The sequence below is a fragment of the Anabas testudineus genome, chromosome 12, assembly GCF_900324465.2.
Source record: "Anabas testudineus chromosome 12, fAnaTes1.2, whole genome shotgun sequence".
Lineage (NCBI taxonomy): Eukaryota > Metazoa > Chordata > Actinopteri > Anabantiformes > Anabantidae > Anabas > Anabas testudineus.
In genome coordinates, this window is record NC_046621.1 from 11,928,784 (window position 1) to 11,947,490 (window position 18,707).

Here is an 18,707-nt window from a genome sequence, read left to right on the forward strand (position 1 = left end):
AATGTCACGTGAGAGCAGTGCTGTTTTCGGATTGGCTCGGAGTTTTCACATGACCATAAAAGAAGGTCTGTGATTGGTTCGTTGTAGGTTCCCCTCATATTTTCCCGCAACAAACAAGAGTGAAGTCCGCAGGAGCGTGAGAGGACTTTTTAGCAGCTAAAATGCCGAAACGAGCGTGTCCTTTTCCTGAAACATTTTCTTCCCAGTACAAAATACACATTGGACAACAGGAGTTAAATAATTACGGCGTGTTTGGAAACAAATACAGACAGGAAATCTACGGTAGGTACAAGCGCTTCAGTGCTGGCTAATGTTAGCTTCGTCTCTGCGCACATACGGTTGTAGGCTTTGCTTGCGCAGCGGGAATTTCAGGCAACATTTGCCTTTAAATACTTGCTTTTAATGTACATGTTAATGTTTATGAAGATACTAGAGGTGCACGTTGGATGCCTTTTCTTTTTTAGTTGGGCTTAACATTAAAACACATTCAGTGAGACGACTCTTGGACACTAACTAGACTGTTTACAGTGAATGTTACTGCCACATGTCCCCTCTGAACGAGCCAGACTGGCTTAGATGTGCAGTGAGCCTCAGCTTTATTGGTACCCCTCGGTGGTGATCTTAGTGAGTATATGTTTCGCTCATAAGCTTGTTTACTTACAGAAAAGACCAAGAACTTGCTCTTTAACGGTGCCAAGGCTGTGATGGGCAAAATATGGACCGGAGAGGAGGGGTGCACAGACCTGCAGCCTATTGGCCAAGCAGAGACGCCTACCTGCAGCCAGACACTGCTGAGAGGACAGACCTTGATTGGACATGATGGGAGACTGACGAGAGCCAACGTTGCACAAGGTGAGACTGAGCTGATAGGCTTGTGATGGGATGGTTACAGTCCAGGTTCATTTTAAAGAAAACGTGATTATGCTGAAAACTGTCTAGTGCGGGCAATAGTCGCTGAAAAGACAACCTGTCCAGGGTTAAATGGACTCTAAGTGTTTACTTTAAATACACGTATGCAATATATGTAATCCATTACAGCAGCTGCCATGAATTCTACTTCTATGATGTTTTTGTTGAGTCGGGCACAGTGGGTGGTGAAGTCATACTGGGGGGTATTCTATTAAGGGGGTGTTTCTAATGTGTTTAGTGTTATCTTTTTCGATAACGGTAAACCATTCGCAACACCTCTTAATACAGTGGCAAGAAAAAGTATGTGGATTTTGTAAAATGTGTTCTGAACTTCATCTAAGTCAAAACTATTAACAAACGTGTATAAAATAATACATAAAAAGTCAGATCTTTTGTCTTAATTCAGAACCATAAAAACCTCAGTGCTAGTGGAGTCGGGTGATGGCATACCTGGAAGAAACTTATTGTGAGGGTGTGGACTAGCGCTACTTTGACTGACAAAAATCACTCAAACATTTTGTTTGCCCTGCACAAGAAGAATACACTTTAGTGAATTATGCAACACCAAAAGGAGCTTTCAGAGAATCTACAATCAGTGTTTGTTTTAATTCCTTCATTTCTTACAAAATACTTTTCGTGTTCAGTAAAGCACCAGAATAACCAGCGGTTAACCACTTAGTGTAGTGGTAAGATCACCACGTTCCATGTGGGAGACTGGGGTTCAAATCACAGCTGTATAGGTCCTCCAGTAGGCAAGACCTCCTTTCGCTTGTAAGTCGCTTTGGATAAAATTACATTTTATTAAATGTACAATCATGAACTGATAATTTACACAAGGGTGGAAAGGGTTACAAAGTGATGTCAAAGACTTTATAAAGTAAAATGGAGACACTTTGGGGCTGTGGCTACTCCAACCAATAAGTGGGCGGCTAGTCAAAATGAAGACAAGAGCACAACGAACACTCATCAATGAAGTAAAAAAACAACCCAGAGTGACGGCTAAAGATTTGAAGGCATAGTTGTAACTGGCTAACATCTGTGTTCATTGAACAAGCAGGGTGCCTATGGCAGGACACCATGAAGGAAGCCACTGCTTACTAAAAAGAACACTGCTGAACGCACTGTGAACTATATTGAACTATTTGGAAATTAGTTCAATTTAATCATACATTTGACTAAAAAAGGGCACAGTATTTCATTATTAAAACATTGTCTAAATGTTAAAGTATAGTGGAGCAAACATCATTAATTGAGCCTGCTTTGCTGCATTAGGGCCTGTCCAGCTTGCAGTGATTGTGTGGAAGATGAATTCCCAAGTGTATCAAACTCTTCATAATGTGAGAACTGCAGTATGACCTGTCCACCTACTGTCTGAGGTTGTTCAGTAATAAACACATTTTAATTTGTATCATTATCATCGTGTCAGTTATTTAGTAACATGTTGATGAAAATCCATGTGCATCAGAAAAAATAGGTTAGAAATAATTTATTTGGATTAAGATACTGTACTGATGCACATTTGTGTGTGCTCATGTGCATCCAGCATAAAAATACAGAAGGTGGATTTTAAAATAATTTTGCTTGAATGTATAGCGGCGCAACAGGTTATCATAATCATTATTCCAAATACACACATACCTCCATGAACTAGAAGCATTACCTTCACTGAGGTGAATAAAAGTGATGTAAGGCACCCAAACAGAGAGAGAGCTGCTGTATTACCTCAATTCAAATAAAATTCACTCCTATCTAATGCAGTTAAAAAGGAAAGACCAATGTCAAAATTGAAAACTATCCAACGACTGTAGAGAAGGATATTTGAATCCTGCCCTTGTTTCAGATGACTGTTTAGAGGAAAGGACGTCTCGTTTCTCTAAAACTAAGACAGATTTATCAGTTTCCTCTGTTCTTGTGTCTTTTCCTTGCATCATCAGTCGGAGAGACAAAGAGGGTAAGGTAAAAAAAAAAACACTGACAAAAACATCAGTAACGCGTATGTTCTGTATGTTTGTGCCTATTTCTAGGCTAAAACCGGAGAAGCTGTTTAAATGGTACAGGCTGAGAACACACTCTGCTTCAAGGCCACAGGCATATGGTTATTTTCAGTTCATGCTTTTCACCAGCAGATGTCAGTGTTGACACACATTTGAATGCCGACTTTGGTTCTTTTACAGTTTGTTTGTCAAATCCTCATGCAGTGAATGGTGTAGGGTGTGTATTTTGTTTCTAGGTGTGCCAGTGGCTTCTCCAGATGTCTGCTGTGTGTGTCAGAAGAGCCAGGGGTCCAGGACACCCTGCTCCCAATGTGACCGTTCGACGTGCTCCTCCTGTATCCGACAGTGCTCCTGCTGTTCTAGCCTCTGCTGCTCCGTTTGCACCATCGTAGAGTAAGTCACATTTTAATTATCTTTTCACTTTGTTTCCCACATTAGCTTCTGAAGTCATATCATAATAATGAATGCAGAATTTCACCATCATCTGCACCAACTTTTGTGAGTCATTAAAATAAATTATCCATATCCGCTAATGTTGACAGGAAAATATTTGCATTAAAAACATTCCAGCTTATCGCTATTTGGAATCCAGCTGCAGTGTTTTCAATTTTTCCAGTCATGCCAGCTTTCATTAGATCCCTCTGAACTGAGACCACGTGTGCTGAGGTTAATAAGGTGCTTGTTGGAAGAGCACTTGCTTTGGCATTAAAGACGTATTGATGTGATGTGATATACATAAACAAAGCATCATATCCAGAGGGGTTCAAGTTAATAAACCTTTTCTCCCTTTTCCACAGTTACAGCGGCAGATACGATGAAGTACTATGCTGCAGTTGTTCTACATAGAAGAAGACCTGAGGATGGATCAGGACTTTGTTTAAACACCACTGTACATGTAGATTCCTCAACTTATTACAAAGACTGCATTTTATATGTTTTTTTTTTTTTAATGTGATCTAAATGTTTTCTTGTATATATGTATTGCATTCCACAAGTAATTAAAATAAACACTTTAACATACAGTTCATTGTTGTGCTCTGCAACCTCTCGAGTGCTTCTGTCATTAGGTCATTTTAAATAATTGGACTGATTAAAGAGGCACAGGGGATAGAAAGTTTGCTACAAGAGTTATTTCAGATATTATAAGAACAGGATACATGAAACGGAAGTGGATTCTACTAATTAAAAATGACGTGGACATTTTCATATGGTACAGATGCATCAGCAGATGGCAGCATACTCACACCTGTTCCTTTCATACAGGACCACACTCGGAGCCGTACAACAAACCTTGCTTCCTCACTCAAATTTATCTCACTATTCTAAAGAGGATAATTTTCAACCTTTTAGTTGAATTGTGAAAGTTTTTACCTTGGCAATGATAATGGAATTCCAATCCAGTTTTTCTGCACTGACCTTGAGAATCTGCTATCAAATTCATTTATTAAAACAAGAAGACCCAGAGGTTGAACAGAGCAAGGGCTTTTGTACCAGACAATTTGGCTACAATTACTCCTGCTGGACGTGACCTTGACGAGCAGCCATTGCTTTCTCTTGGCCGTGGCTGCTCACTGATGACTGGTTTCGGGGTCAGGTATTGTACACTGAGAGTAATTGTTCTTGGTGGTCGTCAGCGCTGCTTTATTGAAATCAATCACATGACATGGTGTTATAGATATTAGCGTGGATGAGTGCACTTCCTGGAGCTTATTCCAAATGTGCCCATGAGCTTGTTGAGTCACTCCCCTGCTCAGCGGGCCAGTTGTGACTCCAGTCTTTGGGGAGCTCTGCAGTTGGTGTCCGAGGGCACCACTTAATTTCTGGCTCAGTGAACAGACAGCTGCTGGCAAGCGAGGCGTCAAGTTGTCTGCACATTTCTTCATTAGAGTTTAAGGAACTTGGAGGTGGACATAAAACACTTTTTAAAATTGGAATGCAGCAGTGATTTCTGTAAATGTAAAGCTGGTGGATGGTTTTTGAGCCAGTAATTGTGAGATTGATGAAACTACTAGAGGAGTTTGATGGATGTTTATTTCCTGTAAACTCCAGTATTTTTATTTTCACACTGTACATTGAAGTTACTAAGGTTTGAAATATCTAATCCATCTTCTTCCATTGTCCATCGTATGTTTCTATGTCACCTGAATTGTCAGCTATGCAGGTTAATATCTATCCTATGAGGTCATGCTTACATGTTTGTACGTGAGCACATCACTTTAAGCTCAGCGTCAGTTCTGGCAAATGAAGCCCCCCACATGTACAACTGTGAATCCAAAAGAAAATGAAACTCGATCCGAGTCACATCTGTTCACTCAACCAATGTCAGAGGGAGCATCTCCCTAGTCCTTTTTGTGACTGCGGGTATGAGTTCGCTGGAATTAGTCTGAGTAACATTGAGTGGAATTATGATTGAAAAGGACACAGAAATATCTAAAGCCAAGTTTGGACCATCAAAAACATCCTTTGATTATCCAGTTGTTTTAGCCAACTTTGTGTGATCCATCGTGAGGCTTGTTTTCCTCTCCATTCATAATGATGTGGTGTGTTTCTGAAGCCAAAGAATGGTCCTCGTGTTTTTCCCGGTGCGTGTATAGCTGGGTGTCTGAGAGGAGAAGGGGGCCACAAAATCACCCACAGCGCATCAGACCAGACCAAAGGCGGTCGGCCAGCGGGGGCACGTGGCTTTGTCTTTCACCCATTCTTTTAGGGACCAGCTGTGGTCTGAGTGTGGCGAGCGTCAAGCCCAGTGATGCTGCTGCTATAAATATGCGTCAACGAGTGTGAGTAAGTGACAGCTGTACAGTGGACCAAGGACACACTGTCTTGGCACTGTCAGGGTGAGTCACTCCAAAAAAGGCAAACCCAGTGTCGGAGCAGTAGATGACATTTATTTACACACTTGTAGCAGTTGATAAGTGGTACGTACAGTTCAGATTTGGGCTGTCGGTTGTGGGGAAGAACTTAAATGTTGTAGATGAGGATGTAGCCTCGCAACTGGGCAATTGTAGTCCAGACTATTATATTATTAATTACCAATTAATCACAGTTTATTTTTGAGAGCTGTGTGGTTTTCTGAAAGTCAAAAGAATGGCTCGTCCAAAATTAAGTGGATGATAACCGTATGCATGTGTGTTAATATGGAGAGAGAAAAAAGGAAAAGTACCAATGCGTGTGTGTGTGTGTGCACACTGTCTGTACATAAGCCCATGCGTGACTGTGTTTGTGTGCCCTTTTCAAGTGTGACCACCTGTCTTTTGTTAAGAAATAAATAAATAAACACAGGCCACACCAGCTGTCCCTGGCAGTCCGTCCCTTCAGAGGTCAAGGGCTCCCACCGCTGGCCTTGTTGAGGAGGTGGACACTTACAACTTTCCTCTCAACTTCTCTCAAGTACCACTAAACACACACACACACACACACACACACACACACACACACAAAAACACTGATGGCCAAATGAGCCAGTGTTTGAGCCTCGGAGAGGAATGTTTTATTACACCATCGAGTTACACTGCACATATCCCAGCTTGTCACCCTGCAGCTAAGCTCTGTCACATGCCCGCTGCTTTCCATGTGAAGCACACACACACACACACACACACACCAGGCAGCCTAAGCCCTGGATCCTGTTAGGCAGATGTGAGATGTTATGTGAGCACCTGAGGTCTGTTGCTGTGGATGTTGACACTGTGAGGGGGCCATAGCGTCGGAAAGGGCCCTTATTTACTGTAGGCTGACTGGTGCTGTTCAGGGTGTTTATGAATGATCTTGGGAGGACATTGTTTTCTTTATGTTGAAGCTGCCTGGCTAGCGCCGCGGTGTCGTCTGTTTGTGCATAAAGTACGTGCTGGGGAGCTGGGCCAGACAATAGCCTGGCTGAGCTACTACCCACGCACACAATAGAGTGGTGAGATGAGGCCGAGGTTTGGGGCCGTGGTTTTGGGGGCTGTGGGAGTGGAGGTAGGATAGATGGGGGCAGGGACAGTTGGATGTGGCCCTTGTCTGTATGGCGTTCCCAGAATGGGTGAGCTGGGATTTGGGGGAGGGTGGTGGGAACCCGAGCACATCCCCATTGGGATCACGTAGCGGAGCAGCTGGATTTCTTTCATGGTGCAGCAGAGAAATAATTAAAAGTTCTCGCCATTGAAAATGTCCAGTGAATTGGCATGAAGTTCCACAAACACACACGCATTAGGTAAATGCATTTGTTTACATGCAAACACATGCATGTGTGTAGTTTAGGTTGTTGTAGCAGGTATAATCAAACGTATAATTACATGACAAAGTCAACAGGCTTTGTTGTCCTGGGCTTATCTCCTTTGGAGAGTATTGGCAACAGGTCAGGAACAATGGGAGCCCATCTTGAAATTGCTCCGTCCTTGAGCTGAGTTTATGGTTTGAGAGCGATAGCGCCTGTAAGACCAGCATTATTATCATAGTCTGTTGTCTCTGTACACATTGTGATGCTCCACACACACACACACACACACACAGTCTGCCTGGCTGTTGCTGCTGTGTAAGGGCACATGAGGGCCCTCCTATAATATTCCAGGACGTAAACATATTACAGTGTACACTTACTATTTTTTTATAGAACATACTGTGCGTCTGATAATGATGTGTGTCCTAAAATAAACGAATGGCTTGTGAAACGGGGAGTGACGGTGCAAAATGAATGCAACCCACACAAGGAAAGAAAGTTGTTCCATTTAATTCTATGCATAATCTTAATAAAGACCTAAATCAAGATTGTCACATTTCCACAGCACACACACACACACACGCACACACACACACACAAGTGCACTCCAAAAAGCGCAAACAAAGAAAATGCACATAGAGTTACAGATCAAAGTAAATTGTCTCAATACCTAAGCAATGTCAATTCTGCATAAAGATTGTCCTCTAATCCCTACACCACTAACACTGAAGCAATTGATTACTATAAAATATACCTTTCTTATTAAAAAATTATATTAAAGTCTAATGGCACTTCTACAAATCCTATTAAAAAGATTTCCGTTTGACATTTAGAAGCTTTTTTTTTTCCTTTTTTTTTACCAAATTAAAACTGAGACAGTCAAATGTTGCACAAGAAGCAAATGCAATAATAAATATTTCTCATGATTATACACAATTTCACAGTTGTAATCCTGCAGAGGACAGATTTCCAGTATCAGTAAATCAATTTTCAGACCCAAAAGATCATACAGCATGAATTAAGGAAAACACACCCTCTCCGTCAAGAGTGGCACGGTTTCCATAGAAGTCAACAATCGCGTGAATCAGTGTTTCACATTCAAAAGTGACATTAACTAAGGGACAGACTGTTAGTTCTCAGTAGCAGTGGCTAATACATGCCATAACACAAAAAAAGCTTGTCTTCACTTTTAACACATCCAAAACAGATTTATTCACATAAACAAAAACAAAAAAAAGAAAAAAATCTCAAATAAATCTCCAAACGCCAATGTAATCTCTTGCAAAGCAGCAAAAAAACCAAATGGATTCCAAACTTTCAGTTTGTCTTGATTTAACATTTTGATATGATAGAAAAAACAGGAACAACAGGTTGTGAATCATTTCACGTCAGTGTGCCGCTGTTGCTGTGATGTGAGCTTTTTACCACCGCAGTCAAGGGCAAAAATGTACAATATAGAAAAAGGGTTTTTCTCCAGATGGAACACCTCTCTGTGTGTCTACAAGGCACATTCGGTGATCATACTGGAGGTATAAATAAAGACTGCAAACGATAAAAAGAAAGAAATTCTTTACATGTCGTTAGTTTTGCTACCTCTGTACACATGTACATTAGAGAATCAAGCTTTTTTTTTTGCACCACATAAGAAATGTTCCTTTAAAAACAACAACAAAAAAAAAAAAAAAACTCAAACTGTGACAAAATCTACATTCCTGCGGGTTCTTATTGAAATTTACAATATTAACACTACACAACGGCTATGTGTCCGAAATAGATAGAGCTATTGCTCTGAAGACATTACTGAAGTGATTCCACCGTGGGGACGTGTGCAGGTAAACATGGAGCCAGATCCCATCATTGTTCGTTCGAGCCCCATCACTGACAGACTGCAGTCCATCCGAGAGAACTGGTTTTACAAATACTTCAAATCACATGTGAATTCATTTATATGTGGGATGTCCGATAATGTCAATCTCAAAATCCAGTACTTGGACAAAAGTACTGTGATATTTCTAATACTCTCTGGATGGATGTGCAATCAAATCCATGTGGTATCTCTACGGAACAATGAAGCATTTATCTACTGCATGCTGGGATAGGGTGGCTGTTCTTTGATGCCCACAAACAATACACCTGTTTACAGTTTCCTTGGTCTCCCTTTGCTAAATATATTTGTCACATTCCAGTGGCTCCATTCAATTCTGAAAAGTCTCCCCACAGCTAAGAGAGAGATGCACAATGATCCCTTGAGAACTACCTGGGGCTCGGTAAGGGGGAACAATGCCTGTATTGTGTCATTTCTATAGGTATCCAATGCCGTATCATTGTGGCTGTGCTTGTGAACAACTGTTTCCTGTGGCAGAACAGCAGTCGGAGCGATATTAACTGGTCTGATTTGTAGTGAGGCGGAGTCCAATCAAGTCTTATAATATGGAAAAGGAACCAAATTCCCCGGGGAAGACGTTAAGATACTTTATCCCTATTAAGACACCTGGCTCTCTCGACCTTGCGTGTGTTGTAACACGGAACAATAACCAGTTTGATAAATAGAATATATATTTACATTAAATATACAAATAGTACGAAATAGCAGCCTACACAATAGTGTTGAAACTATATGCATGCTAAAAACAAGTGCTTCTCTATGTTCCATGTGACAAATCTTGAATACTCCAGAGAGGTTTCTATGCTGTATATTAAAATACAAGTACAGTAACTCGATTTGCACGGAAAACAAAAAAAAAGAACAGACAGCCCCAATACCAGTTAATGAGTACCAAGATCGCTGGGCAAGACGAAACGTCTTTCAAGCTTTTAGAAATAAGAACTACATCTACAGTAAACCCTGAACCAAGTCAAACTAATAAATAAATTCTGATCAAGTCTTTTCAGGACAGATTAGACAAATATCATCAACCGTTAGTGCTCTGCTCCCGTTAAGAATCTTTAGCATCTGTGTGAACGGACACATGAAGTCCGGTCACTGCTTCGCAGATCCTTTCAGGGGCAGCGTCACTAAAGGCTCAATCAGTAGTAACTTACACACACATACAGTAAGAAGATATGATCATGTGAAAAGGTTAATTCCAAGTAAGAAAAAAAAAATCAGTAGATCCAGCTGAATGGCACAGTTTTCATGACCAAACAGTACTAACAACAGTCACCAACAACACACTGAACATCTACCTGCCTCCCTCTGTCCCCTCCCTGCCTGCTGAGGATTTACCCTAAACACACTGTGTGTCAGTGTACATGCACCCTTCTTGCCATACCAGGAAATAACAAGGTAATTTACTGGCAATTGTTTTCTCTTAACCCAAATGAGTGGATAAAAATTTAATTGACGAAAGCTGATCTACATTTTTTTTTTTTTTTTATTACATTCTTGTAAATGGTTTAATTAAGGACACTCATGGATCAGTTGGCATTCCAGAGTAGACAATTACCTTTGTTACCACCTGGTATGTGGAGTGTAATGCAGACGTTTAAAAGGCCTGACAAGTCACAGAATTGACAATAAGGCATGGCAATATATATATTATATATATATAAAGTACACTAGGTGAGGTGTTACAGGCATTAGCTTTGAACTACTTGGCATTCCTACTCTGATTATGTTACTTCTTTAAGTAGAAATTACGCGGCCTTTCCTTTTCCTTCTATATGTGCTCACTCCCATTAGCAACTAAAGGGCTGGTAACTGTCCAAGGCATAAAAATAAATACACTGATATGATGGCCTGCTTCCCTCTTGTTACGAACAACGTTAAACTGTAACCAACTTCATTTCAACCGAACAAAAATTTCTACTTTCATGAAAAAAAAAAAAAATTAATTATGCTTCCAGTTGTCAGACTTCATTAGTTTTGCTGCCTTATGAGCATTTACTTGTTAACAACTAAATAAATCCCCCAAAAAATAAATAACAATAATAATATTGAAGGAGTTTAAAAAAAAAAAAAATCATATATTGCTACTGGCGGACGGCTCTATCTCCCATGTGCACAAATAAAGTTTGACTCACTCTGGCGATTGTATTAACATATGTTAGCATTAGCTATCACCCAGTAGCCCACGGAGTTTGAACATGGGATGTTTTGTTTTGTTTTTCTTTCAGCAAATATACTCCCAAAATAAACTGAACAGATTGACACAAACAAGACAGAAACAAACAAGTGCATCATCCGATTTGTTCACCTCGGCACAGATCCAGTTTCAGTTTCACAGCACCCGTGTCAATCTTAACAGCCGGTGCACCTTCAGCTGTCCGCCTCTGACCGGCGTGTACGCCTGTGACACAGTCCAGCACAGGAAACAGCTCCAGTTTTAAAGTTGCTACATCTTTAACTTGAGAAATGCCACATGGGGTAGAATCCAAAAGATATGTCTTCATCAGACTGCCAGCATGTGTGTATTGATGAGAGTATTGTTCAGTAGTAGTACTCAATGAATACTTGTCTCTTGTCGTGGCACTGGTGAGTTGCGTTTTATCCAATGGCAAGAGTCTTGACAAGGCCACAGTGAAACTTCCTGATGTGGCGGTAGAGGTCCCCAGACTGGGTGAAGCGCCGCTCACACCACTTGCAAGCATGAGGTTTCTCACGCGTGTGAACAACAGCGTGCCGACTCAAGTTATGGGAGTACTGGAAGCTCTTGCCGCACTGGCCACAGGTGTATGGCTTCTCGCCAGAGTGTGTGCGCTCGTGCCGCTTAAGCGTATACATGCAGGAGAAGGTCTTGTTGCACTGCACGCAGGTGGGGACGGAGCCGTCGGGGGACAACTTGGAGCGGGCGCCGTCCTTCTCGCGGAAGTGTGAGCTGAGGTGCAGTTGCAGCACGTGGGGGCTTGGGAAGACTTTGCTGCAAAGGGGGCACACACACACCTGTTGCCCTGGAGGCAGGAGCACCCCGCTGGAGGTGGAGATGTCTGAGGAGGCCAAGTCGTCCTCCTCCTCTTCCTCGCTGTCCCCCAGAAGCCTACCCCTCCTCTCCTCTACCTCCCTGCCTGGGGCGCCCTCCCTCCCTCTGCAGGACTCCCCCTCCTCGTCCATCAGGTCCTCCTCCTGGGAGAGCAGGGCGGCTGTGGAGCCGTTGTTGCCTGGGAAGAGGGCAGCGAACCCTGTCACCACTGAGCTCCTGGCACTATTCCCAAAGCGCTGGCTCTCAGGGCTCATCGGCTCACTGTCCTCCTGCTCTGACAGCAAGTCGTGTTCGTCTTTAACAAGTGGCTCAGTGCCCTGCTGCTGGCTGTCGAGGGCCAGCTGTCCCGAGATGTAGGAGGGGTGTAAGGGATCTCTGCTAGACAGAGGCTTGAAAGACAAATCCAGCGCACAGTCCATGTCATCTGAAGCCCGGGACCTCTGGGACAGTGATACGGTGGAACTACTGACATCAGCTTTTGTTTTTCCAGCTGTTTGGACGCAGGGCTCGGCCTCTGCTGACACATAATTGACACCTACAAGGTCCGGGGACCTGCCAGAGTGACCGTTTGCCTTCTGCCTGGTCTGTGTAGACCTATCACAATCTGTGACAGCCAGCCTGACTTCGCTGTTGTCCATGTCAAACTCTTCTGCTGGGGGGGCCCTGTGAAGCCCCTGAGACTGTGTGTGGGGCTGTCGCCGAACGAGCTGCTTACTGTGCAGCTCGCCATCTGAGGAATTTTCCCTGTCCAGACAGCTGAGTCCCAAACCCTCACCCATCTTTTCATCCAGGGATGAAAGTTCCTTCTCCTTAAGCCTGCCTTTACACACTTTCACTATATCATACATGTGAAGGTAGCTGGCTGCTGCCAGGACATCCTCCACTGGCAGAGTGCTGAACTCCAACTTCCCCTCATACATAAATTCAAGGAGCAGACTGAAAGCCGGGGCTGTCACAATGTCACTGTTGAGATGCACAACGTCCCTTTTGTCTAACTGGTCCCTGTAGAAGAGATGGAAGTACATACTGCAGGAGGCCAGCACGGCTCTGTGCGCTTTGAATCGAGCCTCTCCGACAAGAACAGTGCAGTCACAGAGGAAACCTTGGTGACGCTGCTGACTCAGACACTGCAGCAACTGGCGGCTATGGTCTGGGAACTCCATTCTTCCTTCATAACCTGATGAAAAACAGGAAAAACAGGATACTGGATAAACGAAATGAAGCCGGTTGGAGGGCACAGCGGAGTTACTGTCACGTATCACGAAATAACTTGAAACTAAGAGCGCAAATAATTCACAAGTCTTGGAAAGCGCACAAGCACACCTTAAACATATCGTGTGTCTGAATACAAGTTCATATAATAATGCCCGATTTCAAAACTTAACCAAGAAACATTTTAAATCTACCATAAGGCCTACATCAATAACTTTGTCCAACTTCAAAATACAAATCCTGCATTCCTGTCCAGTGGTGCAGGATACGCTACGCTGCGCTCACCCACCCATGGATCACGGTGCAAACGGATCCACCGTCCAAATGTTCCAAAGTATTCTGGTTTGGAAGTGGACTGCCTACTTCTTCTTGCGCTCCGAAATTTTTTTTTTTTTTTTTTTTTTTTGTTGGGGGGGGGGTTAAAGTGACGCACCGGTGCGTCTCCAAACGGACACAAAACAGCGCTGTTTACAGAACAAGCAAGTGGGACAGGAATGATACCAGTCGACCATCGGGGAAGGAGGGTAACGTGAACGAAATAAGACGAGTGCAGAGTGAGTAAACTGCTGCTCTGTTTGCTAATTACACTGCAAGCTGTGGAGTCAGCTGCTCTGACATCACCGCAATGGAAACGCTACCTCCAGCTGTGCTCTCCCTTTATGCCATATGTTAACTCTGGACTACGCAGTCCAAAAAAACATAAAAAACAAAAAAAAAAAAGACACCCAACTTACAAAAGTGAGTCGATTCACACGCGTTTCACGACCACACCGCGTTTCCAACGTTTTCCAGTGGTTCATTTGTCACCCGAGGAAAACTGCAGCCGCGAACCGCGGGTGAGAATAAAACCGTTTCATGGCTGTTTTACGCACTAACCACACACACACACACACACACACACACACACACACAGCTGTGCGATTGATTTAAAATAGATTTATCCAAAAGAGACAAAGGCAGATGGTAAAGGTACATTTAAAATAAAATAAAATAAAAACTCAAACGAATTAGGTAGTAAAAGTTTGATGCTGTCGAGGACGCTTTGTGTGAGCGTATTTTCAGCGCGGAGAAGTTAAGATGACTGTTTGAAAAGAAGCGAAGTGGAAGCAGGAGACAGGCCGGGCCAAGGGCGCAGTAAGCCGAGCTCCGTGTCCGTGTTGGGAAACGCATTGCTGGGAGCCTTTTAAACAGCAGAGGAACTCACAGCAAAGCCAACTGCGCTGAACGCAGCGGCGAGAGGGGGGGGGGACACTCTTTAACTTTCGCTTTCCCCATTCCAAAAAGCGTCCCCCCCCCCATACCTCTCCCCAAAAAATAAAACGCCGTACTTACCCTTTGTTGCCGCGTAGCTCGTCGTCCTTTTTTCCTAGAAACCGCGATGTCCGTTCATGATGTGCGGCCAGATGTTCGCTTCTCCTTGTCGTTTCTTGAGCTTCAGTCCGACCCTTGCAAGGCAGGCTGCACTCAGCGCTGCTGTGTCAAGCAGGTTGATAATGGCACAAATCTCGCGATACTGCGCGGCCACAATAAGTTCAGTCCCACACTGTGCGCTGCTCGCACAGCGGCAGCAAGTGGCACAGTGCACTGGGAAACATCAAATGGCCCTCTCCACAAAACACCTGTCCCGACGAGCGGGTGGGCTCTCAGAGTTATAAATCCCAAGGAGTGGCAACGTGAAGGAAGTAGGCAAGTAAAACAGTGACTGTTTAGATGACTGACTCTACACAAATAGTCAGACTTAAATGCTATTGGTTATTTTGCAATAGAATAACTAAAATTGCAGGTTGAATGTGTGGTTGGGGAAACAAACCCTAACTCTTCTCACTCTTCTCTTTCTCACAAGTATCCAAAAGGCAATTTAAAGTTCAAACACACTTATATAAATCGATTAATATAACATGTTTCCCACTGACTACATGCTGTTTGTGGCTTTTCTTGCCGTTCTCCAATCTCTATCCAACCTAATAAAAGAATGATATAGCATGCTTTGTAATTTAGAGAGTCACTGGTCTTTTGTGAAATTTTAAAGGACTTATCTCTCTAATCCTGCTTTGGGTTGTGGATTTCCCTGGCACCAAACCATCCCGTGCCTTTGTCTGACCACACCAAGTCCTAGGCGTGTCTTATTAAGCATGGTGATTTTTGAGAAGTGTACACTTTTTGATATATGTTGTGTATTTGTAAAAACTAGAAACGGCGGCACGGTGGAGAAACAGGGACTTGAGGTTGCAGCTGCTCATCTCGTGCCCCCCCCCCCACTTCCCCCTCCAACTGCCTTGGTCACCTTTGGCCTGTGTTCCAGCTGTCGTGTGTTTAGAAAGGGCCATTTGCAGCTCCTCGCAGTCTTCTGACACGGAGGGGAATGAGCAATGTGACGGGAGGCGGTGGCTACTGGTCAGTAAAGGCCCACCAGCTAGATTCTTATCAACTTACTGCTTTATTCCATTTTTAGTCTGGCTGTTACAGGAGGTGGATGTTTGGACTCTGGTCAGAGTGAGACAGCAACATGTTCTCTAAATAAAAAGGTGTACAAGCTTAATTTAATGCTAATGAATGACTCTTATTTGAGTAGACTAAATGTTTATATTGAAGTATTAGAAATGGGTGCCGCATGAAAAACCATTTAACATTCAGCACTGACACAGCACACACACACCATCCATGCAGGAGCAGTGATGTGGATGAGAATAGGAGCGGTGGCCCTGTGTTGGCCCTGGCAAACGTAGGCGCTCAGTTGAGGAGGGGTGTGTGTTCACAGGGCAAGACAAAGCAGTGGTTGTGCCTGGGGACCGTGGCCTCAGAGAAAGAGAGGCTCGGCACGGTGAAGGTTCTCACACACAGAAAAAGATAGAGAAAGAGAGACAGGGAGAGGGAGAGAGAATGAGAGTGGGAGAGTGGGGGAGCGGCGAGCGAGAGAGAGAACACTTCCTGGAGGTTCATTCTTCCTCTCTGCAATCATCAATGGCATTCTCCCCCTGACCCACTCCTCTCTCAGACAAACAAAAGACCCAGCATTCCAGTGTAGCCTGACCGGCCAACCAGCCAGACATCCAGCCACAGTTGAACCACATCACTTTCCCCACTGGACCAGAGTCCCACCATAGGTGTGGCAATCCATTCAGCTAGATTAAAAAAACATTTATAGTCTGTATATATTCATTAATATCTGTCTAAAAACCCAACACAGCTGCACCATTCCACATTTGCCACAAATGTGAAGTGCTCCTTTATATGCATACCTCAGTTATGGTACAGCTTTGAACAATTGTTGCACAATAGAGTTCACCAAACATTTTGCATATTGTTATATTTGTCTACATAACTTTTCCCCCCTAGTTTTTAAGTTCCTTTTTGAAATGACTAATTCAGCATGTTTGGAAAGGTGCCTAGTTACATAAGAAGGATTTGCTATCACTGAGTGTAAAATGACGACTTGTGTTTGGGGTGTGGTGTAGAATAATTAGTTGGGCATAGAAAACCCCATAAAAACCCAACCTGTCAATTTTACACATGTTTTTTTTCTACTGATTAAGCAAATAAGATATTCAAATTAGGAGGATATTAACTTTGTTTCCCTTTAACAAAACGGAGCTTTTCCCCAGTTTCTAGCCTTTGTCCTGAGCTAAGCTAAACATAATGTTATGTACAAGGAAGTGAAAAAGTATATTTCCAAAAATGACTTTTTAAATCCCCCTCCTTTTTCCCTCATCAGAGTTTTTACTTGTCTGAATCAAGGTAATAGGGATATTGGGTGTTGAATATCGAGCATATTGTAAACCTATTTGAGACAAACTTGTCATTTTAACTACATTAATAAAATGTATTGAGTATACTTGACATTGAAGTATTTGTTCAATTTAGAGCAGTCAGAATAAGAGCTACAAATTTCACTGCACGTTTATACTAATTTTCTGTAAATCTTGAATCTTGGGCCCTCTAACTGTGTAATAGGTGGATATTACATACTGTAAAAGAATGTCACAGTATTAACAACATTGCACTGCAGTTGCTGGGCGATGCTGTATTGGTCAGACCCTCCCACACCTCCTCCCTCCTGTGGCCCTCCTGCCTACTGTGACTAACGATTGCTGCTGTGTGTTATCTAGTTCTTCAGCAGCCCATTAAGTTCTGTTCTGTTATATTCTGGACAGATACTGTGAGCAGACAAGGACGATCAGAGGAGTATTTGACAGCAAAGACATTGTGAACTCACTTTTGACTCTTCGATCTGCAAAACAGCAGAGAAGAACAGCCAAAGAGTAGGAGGGCACCACAGCAACAACACAATAACACAGGACACCCCCAATCAGCTCTGTTTGTATGACAGGAACAGCTTGGCAAGGGTGATGGACAGCAGCAACCGCTTCATCTCTTTAATCATTTGCTTGTTTCCTCAAACGCATGAGCATCCAAGTTGTGTCCATATAACCCTCTCTTTTCCTCCCTCTCATCACTTCTCACTCAGGCTCTTTGTGTTGGACCATAGGTTGAGTTGTTGGCTGTTCTTCCAGATGTTTTGGATCTGGATCTTCTTCCTATAGGAGTCTCAACCTCTTTCTTAGGCCATGTAGGTCAGGCCCTATCTTATGGCAACAAGTGGAAGGTGTTTGACATAGTCTTGGATTATTTATATTCTTTATAAATGAACAATCTAACCTGTATGTCATTTCATATTTTAAGATCTTATTAAGAGAATTGAGATCAATAAATCATAATTTGACAAAGCATCTAAGTCCATTTATTGGCTTTTTTTTAAATTAGAACAAAGGTTAGCTCATTTATCATGGCAATATTGTTAGTAGTTGTGGTCAAATCAGTCCATTAACTGATGAAGATCATACAAGTTGTTCATCTCTCAGCCAGGATAAAACTGACATGTTGAAGTGCCAAGAAAGATTACACATAAAATCAGATTTAATGAGAATTTTTTATGGTATTTTGTGTTACTTTCTGTTTACTCTGAAGCTCTTTGCACTGCATGAATCAACGTGAAAGAATTATCATTGATAATGTTTGATTAAGTGATTCATTTATTAATTGTGCACTTCCACTTTTACTCTACTCTACATTCCTCAAGGGAGTATAATGTTTTTCTTCACTATGTTTGCACTCCTATTTAATGCCTTTGCAGTTCACAACATGAGAAGCTTACATATATATATATATATATATATATATATATATATATATATATATATATATATATAATTTAATAGTAATTATTTAGTTTACATATACATATAATATAATTTTATATTATTACAATACCTTTAGTAATAATGTGATGGAATATTTCAAAATGTATTATGTCTTCAGTCCTGTTGCAACAGTGAACCAACTGCTTTTCAAGCACGATCATTATAGAAGGAATATTTTGCACAGTTCTCTGAAATTTCATAGACCAAATAATTAATCTGAAAAACATTCTCAAGATTAGCCAGTAATGAAAATAATCAGTAGTTGCAGCTCTAC

The 18,707-nt window shown here is 42.3% G+C and overlaps 2 protein-coding genes across 3 annotated transcripts; one reads left to right on the forward strand and one right to left on the reverse strand.

Annotated features, from left to right (window-relative positions):
• The first annotated feature begins 98 nt into the window (after nucleotides 1–98).
• On the forward strand, nucleotides 99–3,914 carry siva1 (SIVA1, apoptosis-inducing factor). Its single transcript, XM_026353864.1, has 4 exons — nucleotides 99–282; nucleotides 664–852; nucleotides 3,140–3,296; nucleotides 3,701–3,914. Exons 1-4 carry the CDS (start codon nucleotides 162–164, stop codon nucleotides 3,747–3,749), a joined length of 516 nt encoding a protein of 171 aa, XP_026209649.1. The 5' UTR covers nucleotides 99–161; the 3' UTR covers nucleotides 3,750–3,914.
• A 3,684-nt stretch (nucleotides 3,915–7,598) lies between these two features.
• Nucleotides 7,599–14,871, reverse strand: zbtb42 (zinc finger and BTB domain containing 42). Of its 2 annotated transcripts, none has more exons than XM_026355795.1 (2): nucleotides 14,568–14,871; nucleotides 7,599–13,200 (listed from the first exon to the last, which is right to left on the reverse strand). In XM_026355795.1, the coding sequence occupies exon 2, from the start codon at nucleotides 13,184–13,186 to the stop codon at nucleotides 11,591–11,593; it is 1,596 nt and encodes a 531-aa protein (XP_026211580.1). In that variant the 5' UTR covers nucleotides 13,187–13,200; nucleotides 14,568–14,871; the 3' UTR covers nucleotides 7,599–11,590. The 2 variants fall into 2 exon arrangements, with proteins under 2 accessions (XP_026211580.1, XP_026211579.1); XM_026355794.1 differs by lacking the exon at nucleotides 14,568–14,871 and adding an exon at nucleotides 13,525–13,624.
• Nucleotides 14,872–18,707: the final 3,836 nt, after the last annotated feature.

Excerpts from the sequence above, each read along its gene's own strand:
- siva1 (XM_026353864.1), top strand. The coding sequence starts at position 162 with ATGCCGAAACGAGCGTGTCCTTTTCCTGAAACATTTTCTTCCCAGTAC. Across the intron at positions 853-3,139 it reads GAGAGCCAACGTTGCACAAG|GTGTGCCAGTGGCTTCTCCA; the intron begins GTGAGACTGAGC and ends TTTTGTTTCTAG. Across the intron at positions 3,297-3,700 it reads TCCGTTTGCACCATCGTAGA|TTACAGCGGCAGATACGATG; the intron begins GTAAGTCACATT and ends CCTTTTCCACAG.